Source organism: Schistocerca gregaria, chromosome X, assembly GCF_023897955.1.
Source record: "Schistocerca gregaria isolate iqSchGreg1 chromosome X, iqSchGreg1.2, whole genome shotgun sequence".
Lineage (NCBI taxonomy): Eukaryota > Metazoa > Arthropoda > Insecta > Orthoptera > Acrididae > Schistocerca > Schistocerca gregaria.
Window position 1 is genome coordinate 764,160,427 of NC_064931.1, and position 16,491 is coordinate 764,176,917.

At 38.3% G+C, this 16,491-nt stretch overlaps 1 protein-coding gene across 1 annotated transcript in view; it reads left to right on the top strand.

Annotated features, from left to right (window-relative positions):
• Positions 1–16,491, top strand: part of LOC126298308 (dynein axonemal intermediate chain 3-like) — a 311,679-nt gene that overhangs the window by 14,488 nt on the left and 280,700 nt on the right. Inside the window, exons 3-5 of the mRNA XM_049989604.1 lie at positions 258–494; positions 7,092–7,250; positions 13,756–13,907. Of these exons, the coding sequence (XP_049845561.1) occupies positions 258–494; positions 7,092–7,250; positions 13,756–13,907 (548 nt within the window). The remainder of the gene's footprint in view (positions 1–257; positions 495–7,091; positions 7,251–13,755; positions 13,908–16,491) is intronic.

Sequence of the window (16,491 nt, forward strand, 5' to 3'; positions counted from 1 at the left end):
TGTAGTCGCATTATTATTATTTTGAAGAAAGAAGAATGTTCCATGCTACACAAAAGACCGTAACAACAGTGTAGAAAATTCACATTATCGCTCAATCCATCATTCTTGGAGAAATTTATTTGATCATAAATACTTTAAAAACATATATTTGCTTTCCGAATAAATACATAGAGGACAACAGTTCGTCAATATTCTTATCTGTTCTTTAGACCTTTTTTCGTCGAGGAACTGCGCCTGATGTAGTGTTTCCTTTCTAGAAATTCACAAGGGAGCAGTTACTCATCCTTTGCGACAACGTATCTGGAAAGGAAAAAAAGTACTATATCTGCGTGACAGAACCAGCGGAAGATACAGTGCTGAGAACTGTCAACCAGGAGAAGACCGTATCAGAGGAGAAAGTCGCAAACGCAGTCAGAAGAAAAGTTAGGCCATGGAGAAGCCTGGGCAGTTCTATGGATGTCGACGTCGATGTACTGAGAAGTAGCCGTCCCTTGGTAAGTACCAGATGGAAATTAACTCTCCTACTCTGCTTTAAGGTTAATTATCAACTTCCAAAAAACAATACAGAAGTTATCAGGGTGAAAGTAGTTGACTGCAGTATCAAAATAAACCTGAGCATACGTCTTACTGTATTTGTATGCAACTACATTCCAGTACTTTGTAGCAAGTTTCACAGTCATAGCACCTCTTCTAGAGAGGACCTTCTCAGTTTGTAAGCAGGGGACTCTCCCTGCAAGCGTAACCAATAAGTTACCCACATCGAGCGGTACGCAATACGCTCCACTAACCTACTGATTTTTCACATGCCGCTGTTCTAGACTAAGTCGTTATTTCTCCAATGAGAAACTTAAAGCGTGTGAAAAGCCCCGTGGCCTATACAGTAGCGAAAGAGATAGACATGCGTCCTTTTCCTTTGGTATGTGGCCGTCATAAGGCCACTCATACCGTTAATTTTGCTAAATTCTAACAAAATCACTTTATACTGAGTTTTCTACAGTAAGCTTTTCCAGTGAAGGGTCTCCTGTTGTTCATGAGCCAATGGACGAATAAGCAAATCCTATGCTGCTGTGTGGCTAGATAGTTTATAAGGCAACTATTCACATTCCTTATTATGAAAGCGGTATATAAAAATCTTAAATATACACAGTGATGATCATTTGGCATCACAATAAATTTCTTGTTTCCAGAAAATTCGCAACTTTTTTATTCGTCTCACCAGTAATATGTTTCAGAACAAGGCTAACTGTCACTTACATGAAATATTTAATAATTCTTTCAAAGCTGCAATAACTATTATGTCTTTATTTGAATTAGTTGTTACCAGAACTAAAATTCATGTTGATATTGACATTTATGATTAACCCTAATACTTAAAGTTAACAAACAAAATCAACAAATATGTTACATTTTTTAATCAATATTCATAAAACAAAAGCATTTTTATCTAATACATATTACAAATTTCCCTCAAACTAGTCAGACGCCACTCACATACTCATAAGAGATGAGATTTCAGTTACTGTCATCCTGAATAAAAGTATTAACAACATGAAGGTTATTCTTGTAAGTTGTGTAGAAATGTTTGAATATGATTGTTTAACATATCATGAAGTCCCTTAGGCCCTCCTATGTTAATGTATTTTTAACTATACATTTATGAGTAAGATTAAATAAGAATGATTTATATCATATTAATAATATTAAAAGTATCTGCCTTACTTTAAAAAAAGTATTTTATTACATATTAATATTTAATTACATAGTATTTATTTGTAGTTTCTTATTGTTTTGTCTGTTCCATTATTTTAATATAGTCTTAGTTTTAATGTATTAACCATCCAGTTGTTAAAATAGTATTGTGAATGACTAAGAGTGTTTTTCATTGTCTATGTGAATTTGGGAACAGTTTCCCATGTTTATCCATGAGTTCCTTTTCCTTAAGTGTAACCTTGAAATTTCCATATACTTAGCAAAGAGATGACAAGTGTTGACTGGAACTTTCTTCAATGAATAAAAAGGTTTTTGATGTCATATACATAACTACATGTGCCTGCGAGCGGTTATAGCTCTGAACATTACGATGAATGACAACCAGTATCTCAACAAATATATAAAAATAAATTAATATCAATGAAGCCTGTACATTAAATAAAGAAATCATAGAAAATAGTGAAAAATTATATTGAATTAAGAGAAAAGTACTGATTATTTAATAGGTTTTCCCAACAGCTTCAGATTACTTATGGTGATAGAATTGGAATTGGGGCAAAGAAATGAGTGAGGAGTGAAACTTTCAAAGTTCTGCATACGACATAAGTTGTAACAAGTACCATATTTAACGAATACTATATTTCAGCATCATCCAAGGAGGAGATATACATGGAAAGTACCAGGAGACTTACGAAGGGCACAGACAGACTACATACTGGTAGTAGAAAGATTCAAGAATCAGGTGAAGAACGGTAGAAGCTACCCTGGAGCTAATGTCAACAGCGACCAGAATCTGCTTATGATGCGCTGTGAACTAAAGTTAAAAAGATTAAAGGTGAAAGAAAAAAAGCAGTGGGAGGTATCTAAGGTTAAAGATGAATGTATACAAAATTAGTACATAGCACAAACAAACAGTACCATTAAGGATACCAGAGAACACATGGAGAAAGAACAGAAATCTATTAAAATAAAGAAATGCATTTCAAACTCAGCAGATGTGGTATTAGGAAAACGAAACGGGAGAACAGGAAAGAATGGATAAGTCAGAAAGCCATGAATATGGTAATGGGAAGTAGACAGTATAAGATCTTGAAGGATAAAGAAGAAATGCAGAATCGCAAGATCTTAAGGAACAACATTAATAAGAGCGCAAATCAGGATACAGAACAGCATTTAAAAGATACCTGTGAACATATAGATAATAGCATGAAGGCACGACAAATTGACATGGTATAAATAGATGTAAAGAACTTAATCGAAACAAAAGAGGTAGAAACAGTGAGCATTAAGGACAAAGATGGCATTTAGTGATGAAGAAATTATAGTGAAACGATTAAAGGAATACATGGAACACTTATACAGAGGAGACACAGCAATTTTACTATCAAAAAGGAGGATGAAGTAGAGCTGGATGTTGCAGGGGCTCCTATAATGCAAGAAGAGTATGAGAAAGCACAATACAGGACCACAGATAAAGGAAGGGTCAGGGAGTTGATGCTATACAAGAAGAATTATTTAAAAAGTCGGGAAGTGAAGTGAAATTGGCACTTTATCACTTGATAGGGGATATTTACATGTCATGAGAGTTACCAGACGACTTTGTTAAATGCATAATAGTACCATTACCTAAAAAACCAGAGGAAAGAACATGTGAACAACAACGAACATTGAGTGTGGTGTGCCATGCATCAAAAACAGTCCCCACAATTATTCCCAGAAGACTGGAGAAACCAATAGAGGGACAACTATCTGACTAACAGTACGGCTTTAGAAAAGGTGTGGCAAGAAGAGAAGCAATAGTGGCACTGAGGCAAGTGATAGAGAAACAGCTGAAGAGGGGCAAGAGTACATTCACAACGTTTCTATAAACGTTGAGAAACCATTTGACAGTGTCATCAGGAATATATTATTCTGTAGCCTTCACCAACCAGAAATCAGCTTTAGAGAGAGAACACTTACATATGTGAAATCAGAGTAGGGAAAAGTTCTCTGTGATAAGAATCAGATAGCGGGGAACGGCAAGGTTGCGCCCTGTCCCCATACTTATTTAATTTGTACACAGAGAAGTCAGTCGACAGGATGAGAGAAAAAGTAAACAGAGGAGCAACAATTGATGAAGATAGCGTACACACGCTGAGATTTGCCAGTGATATAGCACTAATTGCAGAAAGTGAAGGAGATCTGCAAAACATACTGAACACAATGGATAGAATAATGGAGGAGGAATTTTATATGACAATAGACACATATAAAACAAAAGTTATGGCCTGCAGTAGAAACAAAGAAAGCAATATAGGGGGAAAGTTGGAAAGTGAAGCGGTTGAGGAGGTGAATGCATTTAATTACCTGGGAAGTAAAATCAGGCACATGTGATATGTCTTCCTACATCACCACCTGCAACTCTCCAGGAGATCCAGAGCGTGGACCAACGTTCGTCGTCTTTGTCGTCGTTTGGAGATAATGTCGTGCACAGAGGGATGTTTTATGCCGATCCTGTCCTGGCATCTCTTTTGCACCATGATACCCTCAAGCCTATGGCGAGTAAGGGTGAGAATCTTCGCTTTGGCATGACGGATCTGCATCTGTCGATCTAGGTATCGTGGGAGCACTGTAAGTTCTCAGAGAAATGCATAATGAAAATCCGTTGTTTGACGGTGCCAGAATTATCTTTCCCTATTGCTCAAGCAATCAGCAAATCATTGATGTATACCTCACCAATCGACGTTCACATGAGGACCACACACTTCCTATTAGTTGCCTACATTCCTGATTCCATAGGAGTGTCACATTCAGTTTCCTTAATCCGCGACTTCTCCACACTGCCTCCGGAGGTGTACTGTCTATAAGTATACATTATGGTCCGAGAAAGCCGTAGCAAGAGCTCCACTTCCAGAATCGCCGTCGCAAGGTCAGAGAATACGTAGATGCAATCAAGTTTGATGACGGAATCGCTGGTCACACAAGTTAAGTCACAGATATCACATCCCGAATATCAGCAAGACGCAGGTGCTATACCAGAGAGGCAGTTCGGGGCATGGAGTGCAATTTGGTTGTTGGTCTTCCTCAGACAGCACACTATTAAATTTTCCGTCAATAAGTCAAAGAAGAGAGGCGTAATTTCTTCCTTATAAAACCGCGATAACTCTCAGAAGGCGCATGGACATTAATAAGTCGAGTCTCTTGCATATCGGACGCCATTCCGCGTTCCGAAGGTAAGTACATCACTTTGATTACCTCTGTTCCATCTTGCACAAGAGCAGCTGTTCCACGGCCTCCCATAGCAGGAGGTTAGTCTGGTCTGATCGCTCAGCATCCCCCGATGTAGAGATAGAATAGAACGTGCTTACTGAGATCGATGCACACCAGTTGCCCTCCATTCAGTACAGGTTAGGTGGTGAATTGTGCCCATTTTTCCGCGATGTGGCTGTGAATCATTCCATAGGGCCAGAGTGCAGACACCACATCGTCTGCCATCACTTTGAATTGGAGCTCTCATATGTGGATCGTCCTGAGGCCGAGCAATGTTGCCATCAGAATGTCGGAACTTGAGTTCGTCTCTCGTCTTCTCTAAAATCACGTCGCATCAGTTACTGATTTAAGGTAAACCATGCTGCTCACAACTGATAGGTGGATTCCGACAAGATATTAGCTGCTACTGGACACTGAAATACATCAATGGGGAAAGTTGAAAATTTGTGTTGCACCGGGCTCGGAGATGAATTTTTACGTTTCTCGCGAACAGTCGCATTGAGCACCTTGGCCATCTGATTCGACACAAATTTTCAACCCCCTCATTAAATTATTTCAATGCCTAGCAGCATCAAATGTCTTTATTCCCTTTCGATCATAATCAAATATAGGTGCAGGATCAAAACGGTGTCTGTTCTGTTGTACATGTCCGAAAGACATGACGTTAAACTCTAGGACTGTGCGTTAATTCTGACATCACATCCCTAAATTTTTCGACATAAGAGGTGGTCGGTACCTTTACTCATGCTTTTTTCTGCAATGAACAACCAAAGTCTCCACCTGGAATGCATTGATTCAAATTTTCTCCGCAACTGGTTTTAGAATTTAGGAACTGCTTTCTTCTATTTGAATAGTAAAATACACTATGCAACAGAATTACAGCATTACTTTTTCGAAATCGCATAATTCTCTCCAATTCTGACACGCAAGTCTGAAATTTGGCTTAATGGTGCCTACAACCTTTCTCAGTAATGGGACAAATGCGTGGCCCCTTGCGACGTCACTATCGGTCTTGGCGACTCTTCGAACAGCAATGTATCGACACATGCAAAAAAAAGATCAGAGCTCAGAAGCTCATGTGACGTGTACGGTGGTTTAATAATGACACATTGGCACCAAATTTCTCCATTATTCTGCCCAACGCCACCGTGGACGTGACACACGATGAAAAGATCGTCACAGTCTCTCTGACCCACATTCCACTCCTTCTTTTCACACCTCTGAGATGGAGGTCAGAACCGCTACGTCCAGCGTTTCTTATGGGTGGCCGAAGAAAACATTTCAGACTCACCGCCGCTTAGAATCGTCACGAAAATGCTCCAGGGGGTGGCATAAAGAGCATCAATGAAACCACTCATTCCCTAGGAACGTTGATTCCCACCTATTCTGAAGTCGAAAACGACAGTTCGTGGTGTGATGAGAAACAGGAAGACACAATCTAGACAACCTCAGTCACCGTTGGCACCTCCGATTCAGTCCTTTTTGAAAGATATCACGGAACTGCAGCCACACTGAACGTAATCTCACCCCTTTGGAAAGCAGTGCGACCACAAATTTTTACTCTGGTATACAGGGTGGAACGGCAAGCGACCGTTGAAAACCGTGGGACAAAATTTGAACATGATCCGAAGCAGCAAAGGGTCATTACGCCTTTTCAGTGCTCCTGTTTCTTGCCCTCCTGTGGCGTAATCAATGAGGGTGCCACATTGATACATACATGAACACAAAGGCAAAGGGTCCCTCTAAGACTCCCTCCCCCAGTTCAGCAAAATGTGCCTTTACAGAAAAAACCTGCGAGATACTCCTAGGCGCCTGTAGGAAGGCAACTGGCCTCAGAGACGGTCAGGTTGTTGCCTATCTGCAGGCATTTTGGGTTAATTTGCACGTTTCCTCTTTAAGGTACATTTTAAAATTCTCAATATACGTGGATGGGTGGCACTGAGGGTTTTGCCAAATCCTAAAGTTATGATTTAGACCAATACCGTTGTTCTCAAATTGTAACGTGTTATTAGAGAATAGATTCTTAATTGAGTGAGAGAACGGAAACTTACTTGTCTAGATAATACCAGTATGTTTTCAGTGCAAAGTAAATCCTTACCCGGAATCAATTCAACATTTACTTTATGTTTCAGCACGAAACTAAAACGACAATCACGGGAATTTTGTCCAGAAGTGAAGATCAGCTTTCAGAACGGGACCCCTGTGAAGAAGACGGAACCTACACTGCAGTGGGTATAGAGGAGATTGATAAAGTAACGATACATAGGAGGAGATACGACACTGGCGTCCAGGTAGGTGAATGTTGGTGTTTATGACAAGTTCGTTCGTATGGGTATCATCTGCAACAAGTATATAAATATTCGTTTCATAAATTCAAATGCGTTTTCTTGCTGCAGTCTACTTTATTTGTTGCACACGTATTGTGCTTTTTATTTATTTTTTGATGTAGAATAATATAGTTTATTTTTGTATGTAATATTTGTAGATAAGGAAACAGCTTGCATCATAATTTTTGTATAAATAAATTACTTAATAAAGTTATTCGTTTCAAGCCAAAATCTGCGTTTCCTCTCATCTAATTAGATGTCTCACTATTCCTTTCCTTACAAAACATTGACATATTTTCACGTCACGGTCTTTTAGGCTTGAACTGCTTTGGAACACCACTATTAGTCTGGCACTAAATGTAGATTTATTTTTCGAGCACTGTGATTCACTTCTGTCATAATTTTGTATTTACTTGATGTCTTACCTTACTTATTCATGCGTGTGGTACTTCCTTTCTCTCTCTCTACCTCTGTGTGTGTGTGTGTGTGTGTGTGTGTGTGTGTGTGTGTGTGTTTATTTTGTTTTTGTGTGTACATGAAAGCATCTTTTTATCTATCAGAGTGTAAGTGTGTATTTGTGTATGTCCAGGATCTCCTCCGAAACCTCTGGAGGAATTCAACTAAATTTGTTACAGAAACAGCAGATCTCATAAGTATCAACATTCTGGGTTGTATAACCTCCTAGCTGTAATAGGAGCGGAGATGCGTGAGAAAACGTGTTTTTATCTCGGCCCCTGGCTATAGACCAACATGCAGCCTGCCCTAAATACAGGCATGTTGTGTTGGAGATGTATCAGCCTGCTTTATCGACTTGATTTGCATGGCAGCCTGCACATCACGGACAGATAAATGATTTTCAAGCCCATGATGTATAGCCTGCGCTGCATGACAGGAACGTTCTCAAGTAGTATTGACCTGCTTTATTGAAGTGAACTGCAGGGGCTACACATGCTGGTGAGTATTGCTGGGGACAGGTTGAGATGGACAGAAGAGGGGATGGACAGAGCGAGGGGGAAGAGGAAATGGACAGAGAAAGGGGAGGAGGAGGAGATGCAAGAGGAAAGTGGAAAGAGAAGAGTGGCTGGTGGAGATGGAAAGAGAGAGAGGAAGGGTGACGAAGATATGGTGAGAAAGAATGGGGGTGGAGGAAATGGTCAAACAGAGTGAGAGAAGGAGATGAAGAGACAGAGAGAGTGGGGAGGAAGAGATGTACAGGTAGAGATGGGAGGATGAGGTGGACAAACAGAGGGAGGAAGAGGTGGACACAGAGAGGGGTAGCAGGCGGTGTGTTCACCCTATGTGTCGAATGCATATATGGGGGAAGCTGCGGTAAAGAGACTAGTATTTTCATATTATGTTAAGATAGCTGCAGTCACATCCTTCCAAATATCTTAAAATAATACTAAATTTAAAAGAAACATTTCCACACACACATAGAAAAAAATAAACACACGCACACACACACACACACACACACACTAACGCACATAAAAACACGCACACACACGTATAGAAACAGGGACATCGAACAGAAGAGAATAGTAGATGGCAACACTTAAGTAAACAAGTAACACAAGAGACATCACGTGAACACACAGTTACGGCAGAAATTACTCACAGTTCTCGTAAGTTTTGCATTAGTGGCAGACTAGTAGTGGTGTTCCACACTGGTAAGCCTTCGACATACGAAAACTACGAAATGGAAAGACAGTGACGTGAAAATGTATCAATGTTTTGTAAGTGAAGTGTCAGTACGACCTATAAACTATGACATGATGGCAGGAAACACAGATTTTTGTTTAAAAACGAATAATTGTACGTAGTAATTTATTTATGTTGAAATTGTGATGTGAAATGTTTTCTAATCTATAAGCACCGCATATAAAATCGATTCCTGAATGTAAAAGGAGAAACGCGTCTGGAACAAGTAAAGTATATTAAAGTATAACGCGTTAAATATTTAGTGTTTATGTGCGCGTGTGTGTGTGTGTGTGTGTGTGTGTCTGCCTGTGTGTTTCTAATACGACATTTAAATATTTTTTGAAGGGAAGTTTGAGAGTTAGCTCACGTCTCAGGTCACTACAGTCACTATTCAGAGAATGTGTTCACTTTCTTTAATTCAGGGGACTTTCATCATGATAAAATGCAATATTATTGATAACGGCAGTTTTTTTTTGAAGCAAATTTAATGCATAACACAAATGCTGTGAACTGTTGCAGAGAAGAAAGTTCAAATTGATCACACGAGAACTTCATTGTTGCTGTAACTGAATTCCAGCTTCGACAATTTCTTGTCTCTTATCTCAAATAGAGCCGAGAAATTTGGACTTCACTTTCTTCTAGTTGCCACGTATATCACCAAGTAATTTGGCAGCTGTCGCCAATGAACAAAATATCTTTATCCTCGTCTTATAATATGTTCTTCAGGTATTGTGTTACTTACATAAAGCTGAATATCTATGACCAAATGATATGATCGGGGTTTAGATGATGCCATTTTAAATTCTCATGTTCCGCAAGTGAAGGGAACAATCAGTACTGGAAAATGAAACTTTGCTTGCAGAAGTTATACAAACCACCTTCTCCTTAAAATCAGATTGTTCTTCGTCTGTCGAGCAGCACTCTAAAGACCGTCATAGTAAGTGGACATCATTATCGCTTTCGTCTAATGCTAAAATATTCCCATTATCTCACCTTCTAACACATCTTTATCGGTTATACCAAGAAAATTAAAGATTTATTAGCTTAAAAATTTAAGACTCTTGGAAAAGTTGTCCTCTTGTGTTGCTTGGTGAATGTGAACGATAAATTGAGATGTTTTGTTAGGGTCGCCGAAAGACAGTGTCTGCAACAATTGCAACTTCATGCATAGAAAGGTTGTTACTACTTACTGGACAACTACTTCATTTGCCCATGGTGTTTTTTTTTATTCCTTAAGCCACGGACAGATGACATTTTGTAAATTTTCATCTGGTGTTCAAGGATGTCTAATGCTTTTGTTTTTGCAACATTACACCATTTGTAAATCGGCTTATAATTTGTTCATATCTCTTAAATCTAGTGTACAACACCACTACTAGTCTGCCACTAATGATTATTAGACATGTATTTATATATTATATATGGCGCTCAAGTAGGTATATAAAAATACACGCGTATTCGAACGAAACGTTGTGTCAAAATCCAAAAGCAAACGGGGAAGACCTTTCGGAGATATACTCGTACGATTTTGAACAAACCAACATTTACTTTTTTATGTGTACAGATATGTAAGCCTAGTTTTTTCATCTTCTATTATACACAATGTTTATATTTTATTTGTTTTGGCAATTTTCAGAACCGCTTGAAAATGGCCTAATATAAAGAGCGAAACCGGTAGTGAAATTCATAACGTAATCAATAGCAACTAGAGAGATTTTAAATTAATTTTAAATTATGCGCAAAACAGAGATCAAATGTTAACCCAATAGACCGTCCCAAATAGCTCATGCACTGTCTGAGAAGAGCGAGTAAAGTATTTCTGCCTTTATTTATTGAGAAGCGAATATCAGTTTGATCGGAGGAGCAGCTGAGATACATAAGTATGCTGTTGATTAAAGGAAAAATTAGAGCACAATAACAGTTTACTATATAGTATGCTTTTTAAGTTAACCTAATAAGAGGGCAACAAGCAAAAATTGCTGGCAGTAATGTTGTAAGAGTACGCATTGTGATTGCTGTCGTAGACTAGGATAATAGGAGGTATAGAAACTAGCCACGGTCAGTAACCACTGCGGATGTGAGGACCTATTTCAATGGAACGTGAGACCTCTAGCCTGACAGTTTCCACGTCAGATCCTTCCAGATGTTGTACGGTTCTGCGTGCCAAGGGCGATTCAGACCGTGAACGGAAATTAAAAACTATTACACCGTTCGTTTCGCAAGTAAACATCTGCGAACTATACGAGTGACCTTATCCGGCTGTTTACAAGGGCGCCAGATTAGGAAAGCGTGTTGTGGATAAAGGCGTATACTTTTTACGACTGTCTTATGCAAAAAGCTTCCACTCCAAAGTCTATTACCACGTTCAAACGATTAATTCTGTATCTTTACGCATTTCACAGTCTCATTAGAACTGAATTCACATCACTGGGATGTCTTTTCACTCGGTTACGTTCAGATCTTCAGTTCTCGTAGTTCCTTACTATTTCCTTGCCTCTTGTAACTTCTAACACGCTGCCTAAACTAACTAATTATAAATGTAAACGATTTCGATTCACTAAACACAGTTGGTATAATGTACCTCTCCGATCATCATGTAACCACTGGCATAGATCTGAAAAATATTACCGAACTTAGATTAGGATCTTACTTCCGTAGAGTAGATGTGGGAAAAGGAAGACTTACCACATTTATTAGAATTTGCCTTACGTCTAAGATCGTTCTCGTTAGTAAATTTTGCAAAGAGTAGCAACTACAATCATGTGCACAAAAGCACGATTTCATAATAAACTCTTTATTTTGTGTCTGTATACTGAGTACTTGCAATAAGTTTTAACTTATCCTTAAATCGTTGTTAATTCTGTGTCTATATACTGAGTATAACACATTTTAACTTAGCCTTAAATCAATGTTAATTTTAATACAGATATTCTTAGCTCTTCCAGTAAAATCTTATTGCTGCGAATGAATAATATTGTCATTCAATATAAGACCCACAGTAAGCTTTCCAGCGGGGTTAGCTATAGGTACTGATAATGTTTTCATTTCACAAATCCAATATACAGTGGTCTCTCAGCCCATGACATCCACTTAATTATGTGTGGCTGATGTGAATATAAGACGGCAATTAATTAGCCAAATCTAAGTTCAGAATGCACTCCACAAAGAAGTGAACTACGGAGATGTTTACAGCCGCCATGGCTTGACTGAAAAATGCAAAACATTGGCGCATTATTTGCAACACTTGTTACCTGCAACGAATCTCATAATACACAGTATCACAAGAAACATTGACTATTCTAGGAGTGAAGATATATTGTAAGCCAGAAGGCGAACTGTATTCATCTGTCAGTGTATTTATCTGTAAACAAAGGCTCTGATGTTGATGGTTGTTAGAAAAACCGCTAAATAATTATGATAATAATCTAGGCACATAAGAAAATTCATTATGACGGGAAGATATAAGTCAACCATAAAAAAGATGAGGAGGAACAGTAAGAGTTGGTAACAGATGCGTGCAGTGTTTCACATTTACTTATATATTAACCATTACTATCAGTTTCAGCAATACTGCCGTTTATTTGTGTTATGCCGGACTACCTCAGGCAAGTGTTAACAAACAGCTTGCGATACGTTCACGACACTAACTTCACGAAAGAAGTAAGATACAACATAAAAACTTAAAAACAAAAAATCTAGTGGTTAGAGAGAAATATTAACAAACTCAATTACACTTTACTGGCATAACTGAAAACGAAAAGAAATGAACGCAATACGATTAACAAAAAACATGAACTCAGCCTGTGCGCATGCTATGAAATGAGAGATTTGAAAGTGATTCGATCTTCAAATTTGTTTTATATCCATAAGTAAAATTTTCGGAAATTTGTTCCTTTTCAAAACTTAATCTACTGTGTCCTCTCTATGGCTCATACGGGCATATAGTAGGAATTTTGAAACACCTTGTATAAGGAAAAATCACACATTCAGTTTCTCATTCTAAAATCACAGTTGAATGTTGGTGGTTTGCGAGAAGATAGTGTTATGCCTCGTGTAAAAGGGAGAAATGCGTAAGACCGTGTCTCAGAATTTGATAGATGCGGAATCGTTGCCTATCATGAGTGCGGTATAGTGTTTTACAATACTGCTTCTCCCGCTGATCGCTGGGGCGTCATGAAAATATGCAATCAGTTTTAATTAGGAGCGCCATAATCTTCGACATGCAGAATCTCAACTTCGCCGGGTGATTAGCACCTAAGAGAACAGAGATGTTCGTACAGCCGTTCGTGATCGTTCAGTTATCTCATGTACTTTGAGAATGTCAAATCAAAACACCTTTCAGCCGTCTAAATTTCCAAATTATTATTTTGTTGAGCAACCAATTTCGGCGATATATTATGCCATCTTCCGACCTGCTGACTGACGTGTAGGAAGATTCCCACCTCTGGTCCAGCCTAAATAGATGCCAGCATTCAATGACTGGTATCCGTAGATTTTTGAGACAGCAATCGCTTCAATCTTCACCTGCCGACCCGTATCTGTCATCCAAGTTTAGTCCGACTCGAACCCCCGCTGGTTGAGAGCAATTGTTGTTCATAAATGTGGCATTTATGCATACTAGATTTCTCACTAATTTACCCCATATCGACCACAGTAACAGATACGCAATAAGGAAGACATTTTATTATTCACTATCCTTCCAAGTGTTGCAATGTTAATGACCAGCTGTGTAAAACATGCTCGGCTAACGATTAATATTTCTTCATAGGCTGTTCCTGAAGTTCAGTCCTCAGAAGTGCAGACACATCCAGGACTTCCAGTCAACGTGTGGTCACAGTACTCTTACGATGTCGACGAAATAGGCCAGCTGCAACCTGACATTTTAGTCAGGTCATCACGCTTCCTAAAGGCTAAACAATCGTAAGTTTGTTACACTTACAATTATATGTTTTGCGTATTATTATGATAATCCAAATACAAGATGTTTCTAATTGCTTTAGTAAATGATCTCCTAGAAGAAAAGAAATACAAAATCCCTTCGAAGTATCCTCCATTGAGCACAACTCATTTTTGGTAATGTTTGTAAAGCTGTTGTAAATTGCCATCGAAGACTTCTTAAAAATAAATCAGTCGAACCATTACATTGCTGTCAACTTTCTCTGAATGCCCGATAAGTCTGCAAAGTATATGCCTTTCAGGAAAACTTTGAGAATGAGGAACTAACGGCAAATCCAGATGATTAACCAAGAAGGCGTACACACAAATCGGAACCTGCAGGAGGCCGCTGTCGTGCAGAAAACTCTAGGCTACTCCAGTACAAATCTGGACAAACACACTAGATATGTTGCAATGCCCTTTTAAGTAGTGCTATCTTATTTTGTTTATCATAATCGATGTTTATGGAAAACTGACCGAAATTGGTAACCGCAACAATAAAGATTTCTAGCGGTCTTGATTGTTTATGTTCATTTTAATATACTAAAAAACCACTCTTTTCCACGAGAAATGTTCTCAAAAATTACTTATTTTTTGTGAAATTGTTATGTCTGGTATTCTGCCCTCTTGCACTTTGAGGTTATACTGCAATCGGAAAATCAGACACATGAATCGTGGAATGTTTTCTATATGCTGATGTTAGAGATAGGAGTTTTGTTTTTCTATATACAATTATTGCGCCTCCTCAGTTACGCAGAATATCACACACACGCAAATCATCACTTAATGTGATTGCTTTTGTAATGAAAACATGCTACAGAGGAATTACAACAGTATGGTTTCACAAAGAGTTTGTATACAGCCAGAGGTGATACTTTGTCTGAGGAGCACATTATATACGTAAATTTGTCAATTATAATGTTTATGTCGCTCTAATTGACTAATGGTTCATCGATTATGTTTCTGTTTTGTTGTAGATGCTGAGTAGAGTTTATGCGGCAATGTACATATTTATTACGATTATCATATGCAGGAGAAACATTTTTAAGAAATTAACGTTTCGCCGTCTAGTCTAGTTTGTCACTGAGAATTTTTTTCTCTTTGCTTTTTGGGGTATGCAAATGTTTCCAGCTCCTCCATTAAATCCATTGTATATTATTTTTGGAAGTGGGAAGTGGTGGAGTAATTTAAGATCTTCTACGTTGTTTTTGAATGGACGTCCAATGTTTTTTATGTGTGTTGCTATTGCTGATTTTGTTAATTGGTTATGTGTGTAATAGTTGATGTCTTCAGTGTATATTATTTGAATGTTCCTGCCAGTCTGTCATGTAGTAACTTGAGCAAGTTTTATACGCAATTTTTTATATTCCTGGGTGTGAGAATTCCTTTTTTATTGTTTAAAGTAGGCCTATGGACTAATTTCTGTTGTAGTTTGTTGTTTGTGGAAAAAGCTATATTCTCTTTGTGTTTGCTATTTTTTTTTTAATTTATCTACTGAAGGTATGCTGGCCATACTTTTGATTATATTATGGTTCCTGCTAAAAAAAAGTCCTACTTTGGATTCTGGTATATATTACGAATGTGTCCATTCACTATCGTTTGAGCACTGGCTGGAGCTGTTAACATGAAGAATAATATCATGAGGTGGTGTATTGCATAAGAGATGGATTTCTATTACACTTGTCAACGAAATCTGCAGCAGTTTTCATATGTGTTGCCTTTTCTTGGTCGGTCAGTTTGTGTAGCACGAACAGGGTACAATATTCCGTTCAGCAGAATCTGTGAGTGTAATGGTGTAAAATCTATAACTGCTAATCATTAATTCCTTCTATATCACTCTCCCATAGAAAGTCGTCGATTTTCAACTAGCATCAGAAGCACTATCATGATGTTTTTCATAGTTATGCGTTTTGACATATAATCCAGTTTGCTTGTCACAATTTTTAATTTGCTGTTTGTAGTGTAATTTGGGTTGTTTCATTCCACTACAGCAATAATCGCCACATCCACTACGTTTCACTGACTGAAGTGGATAAATATGCTTAGGCTTCGTATGTTCGTCGACCGTATGTGACGAATTTTGACATATCTCTCCGGATGGAATACGTTCCACGGCACATTTTGGGCCCATTTGTGTGCAATAAATTTATTTACACGATTTGTTTTCTCCTAATGTTTATCATCACTTATTAATGTTATGTTGTGGTGGTGGTTAGTGTTTAACGTCCCGTCGACAACGAGGTCATTAGAGGCGGAGCGTAAGCTCGGGTTAGGGAAGGAAATCGGCCGTGCCCTTTCAAAGGAACCATCCCGGCATTTGCCTGAAACGATTGAGGGAAATCACGGAAAACCTAAATCAGGATGGCTGGAGACGGGATTGAACCGTCGTCCTCCCGAATGCGAGTCCAGTGTGCTAACCATTGCGTTATGTTGTAATGACTGCAGGATGAGGCTTGTGGGTCATTGATAATGGAAAATTACTAAACATATTGATAATAAGAATAAATTTTAATTTCAAGTAGGAAACAAAGTAGTATTATACAGAGTTTCCATTCTAATTCTGACATCT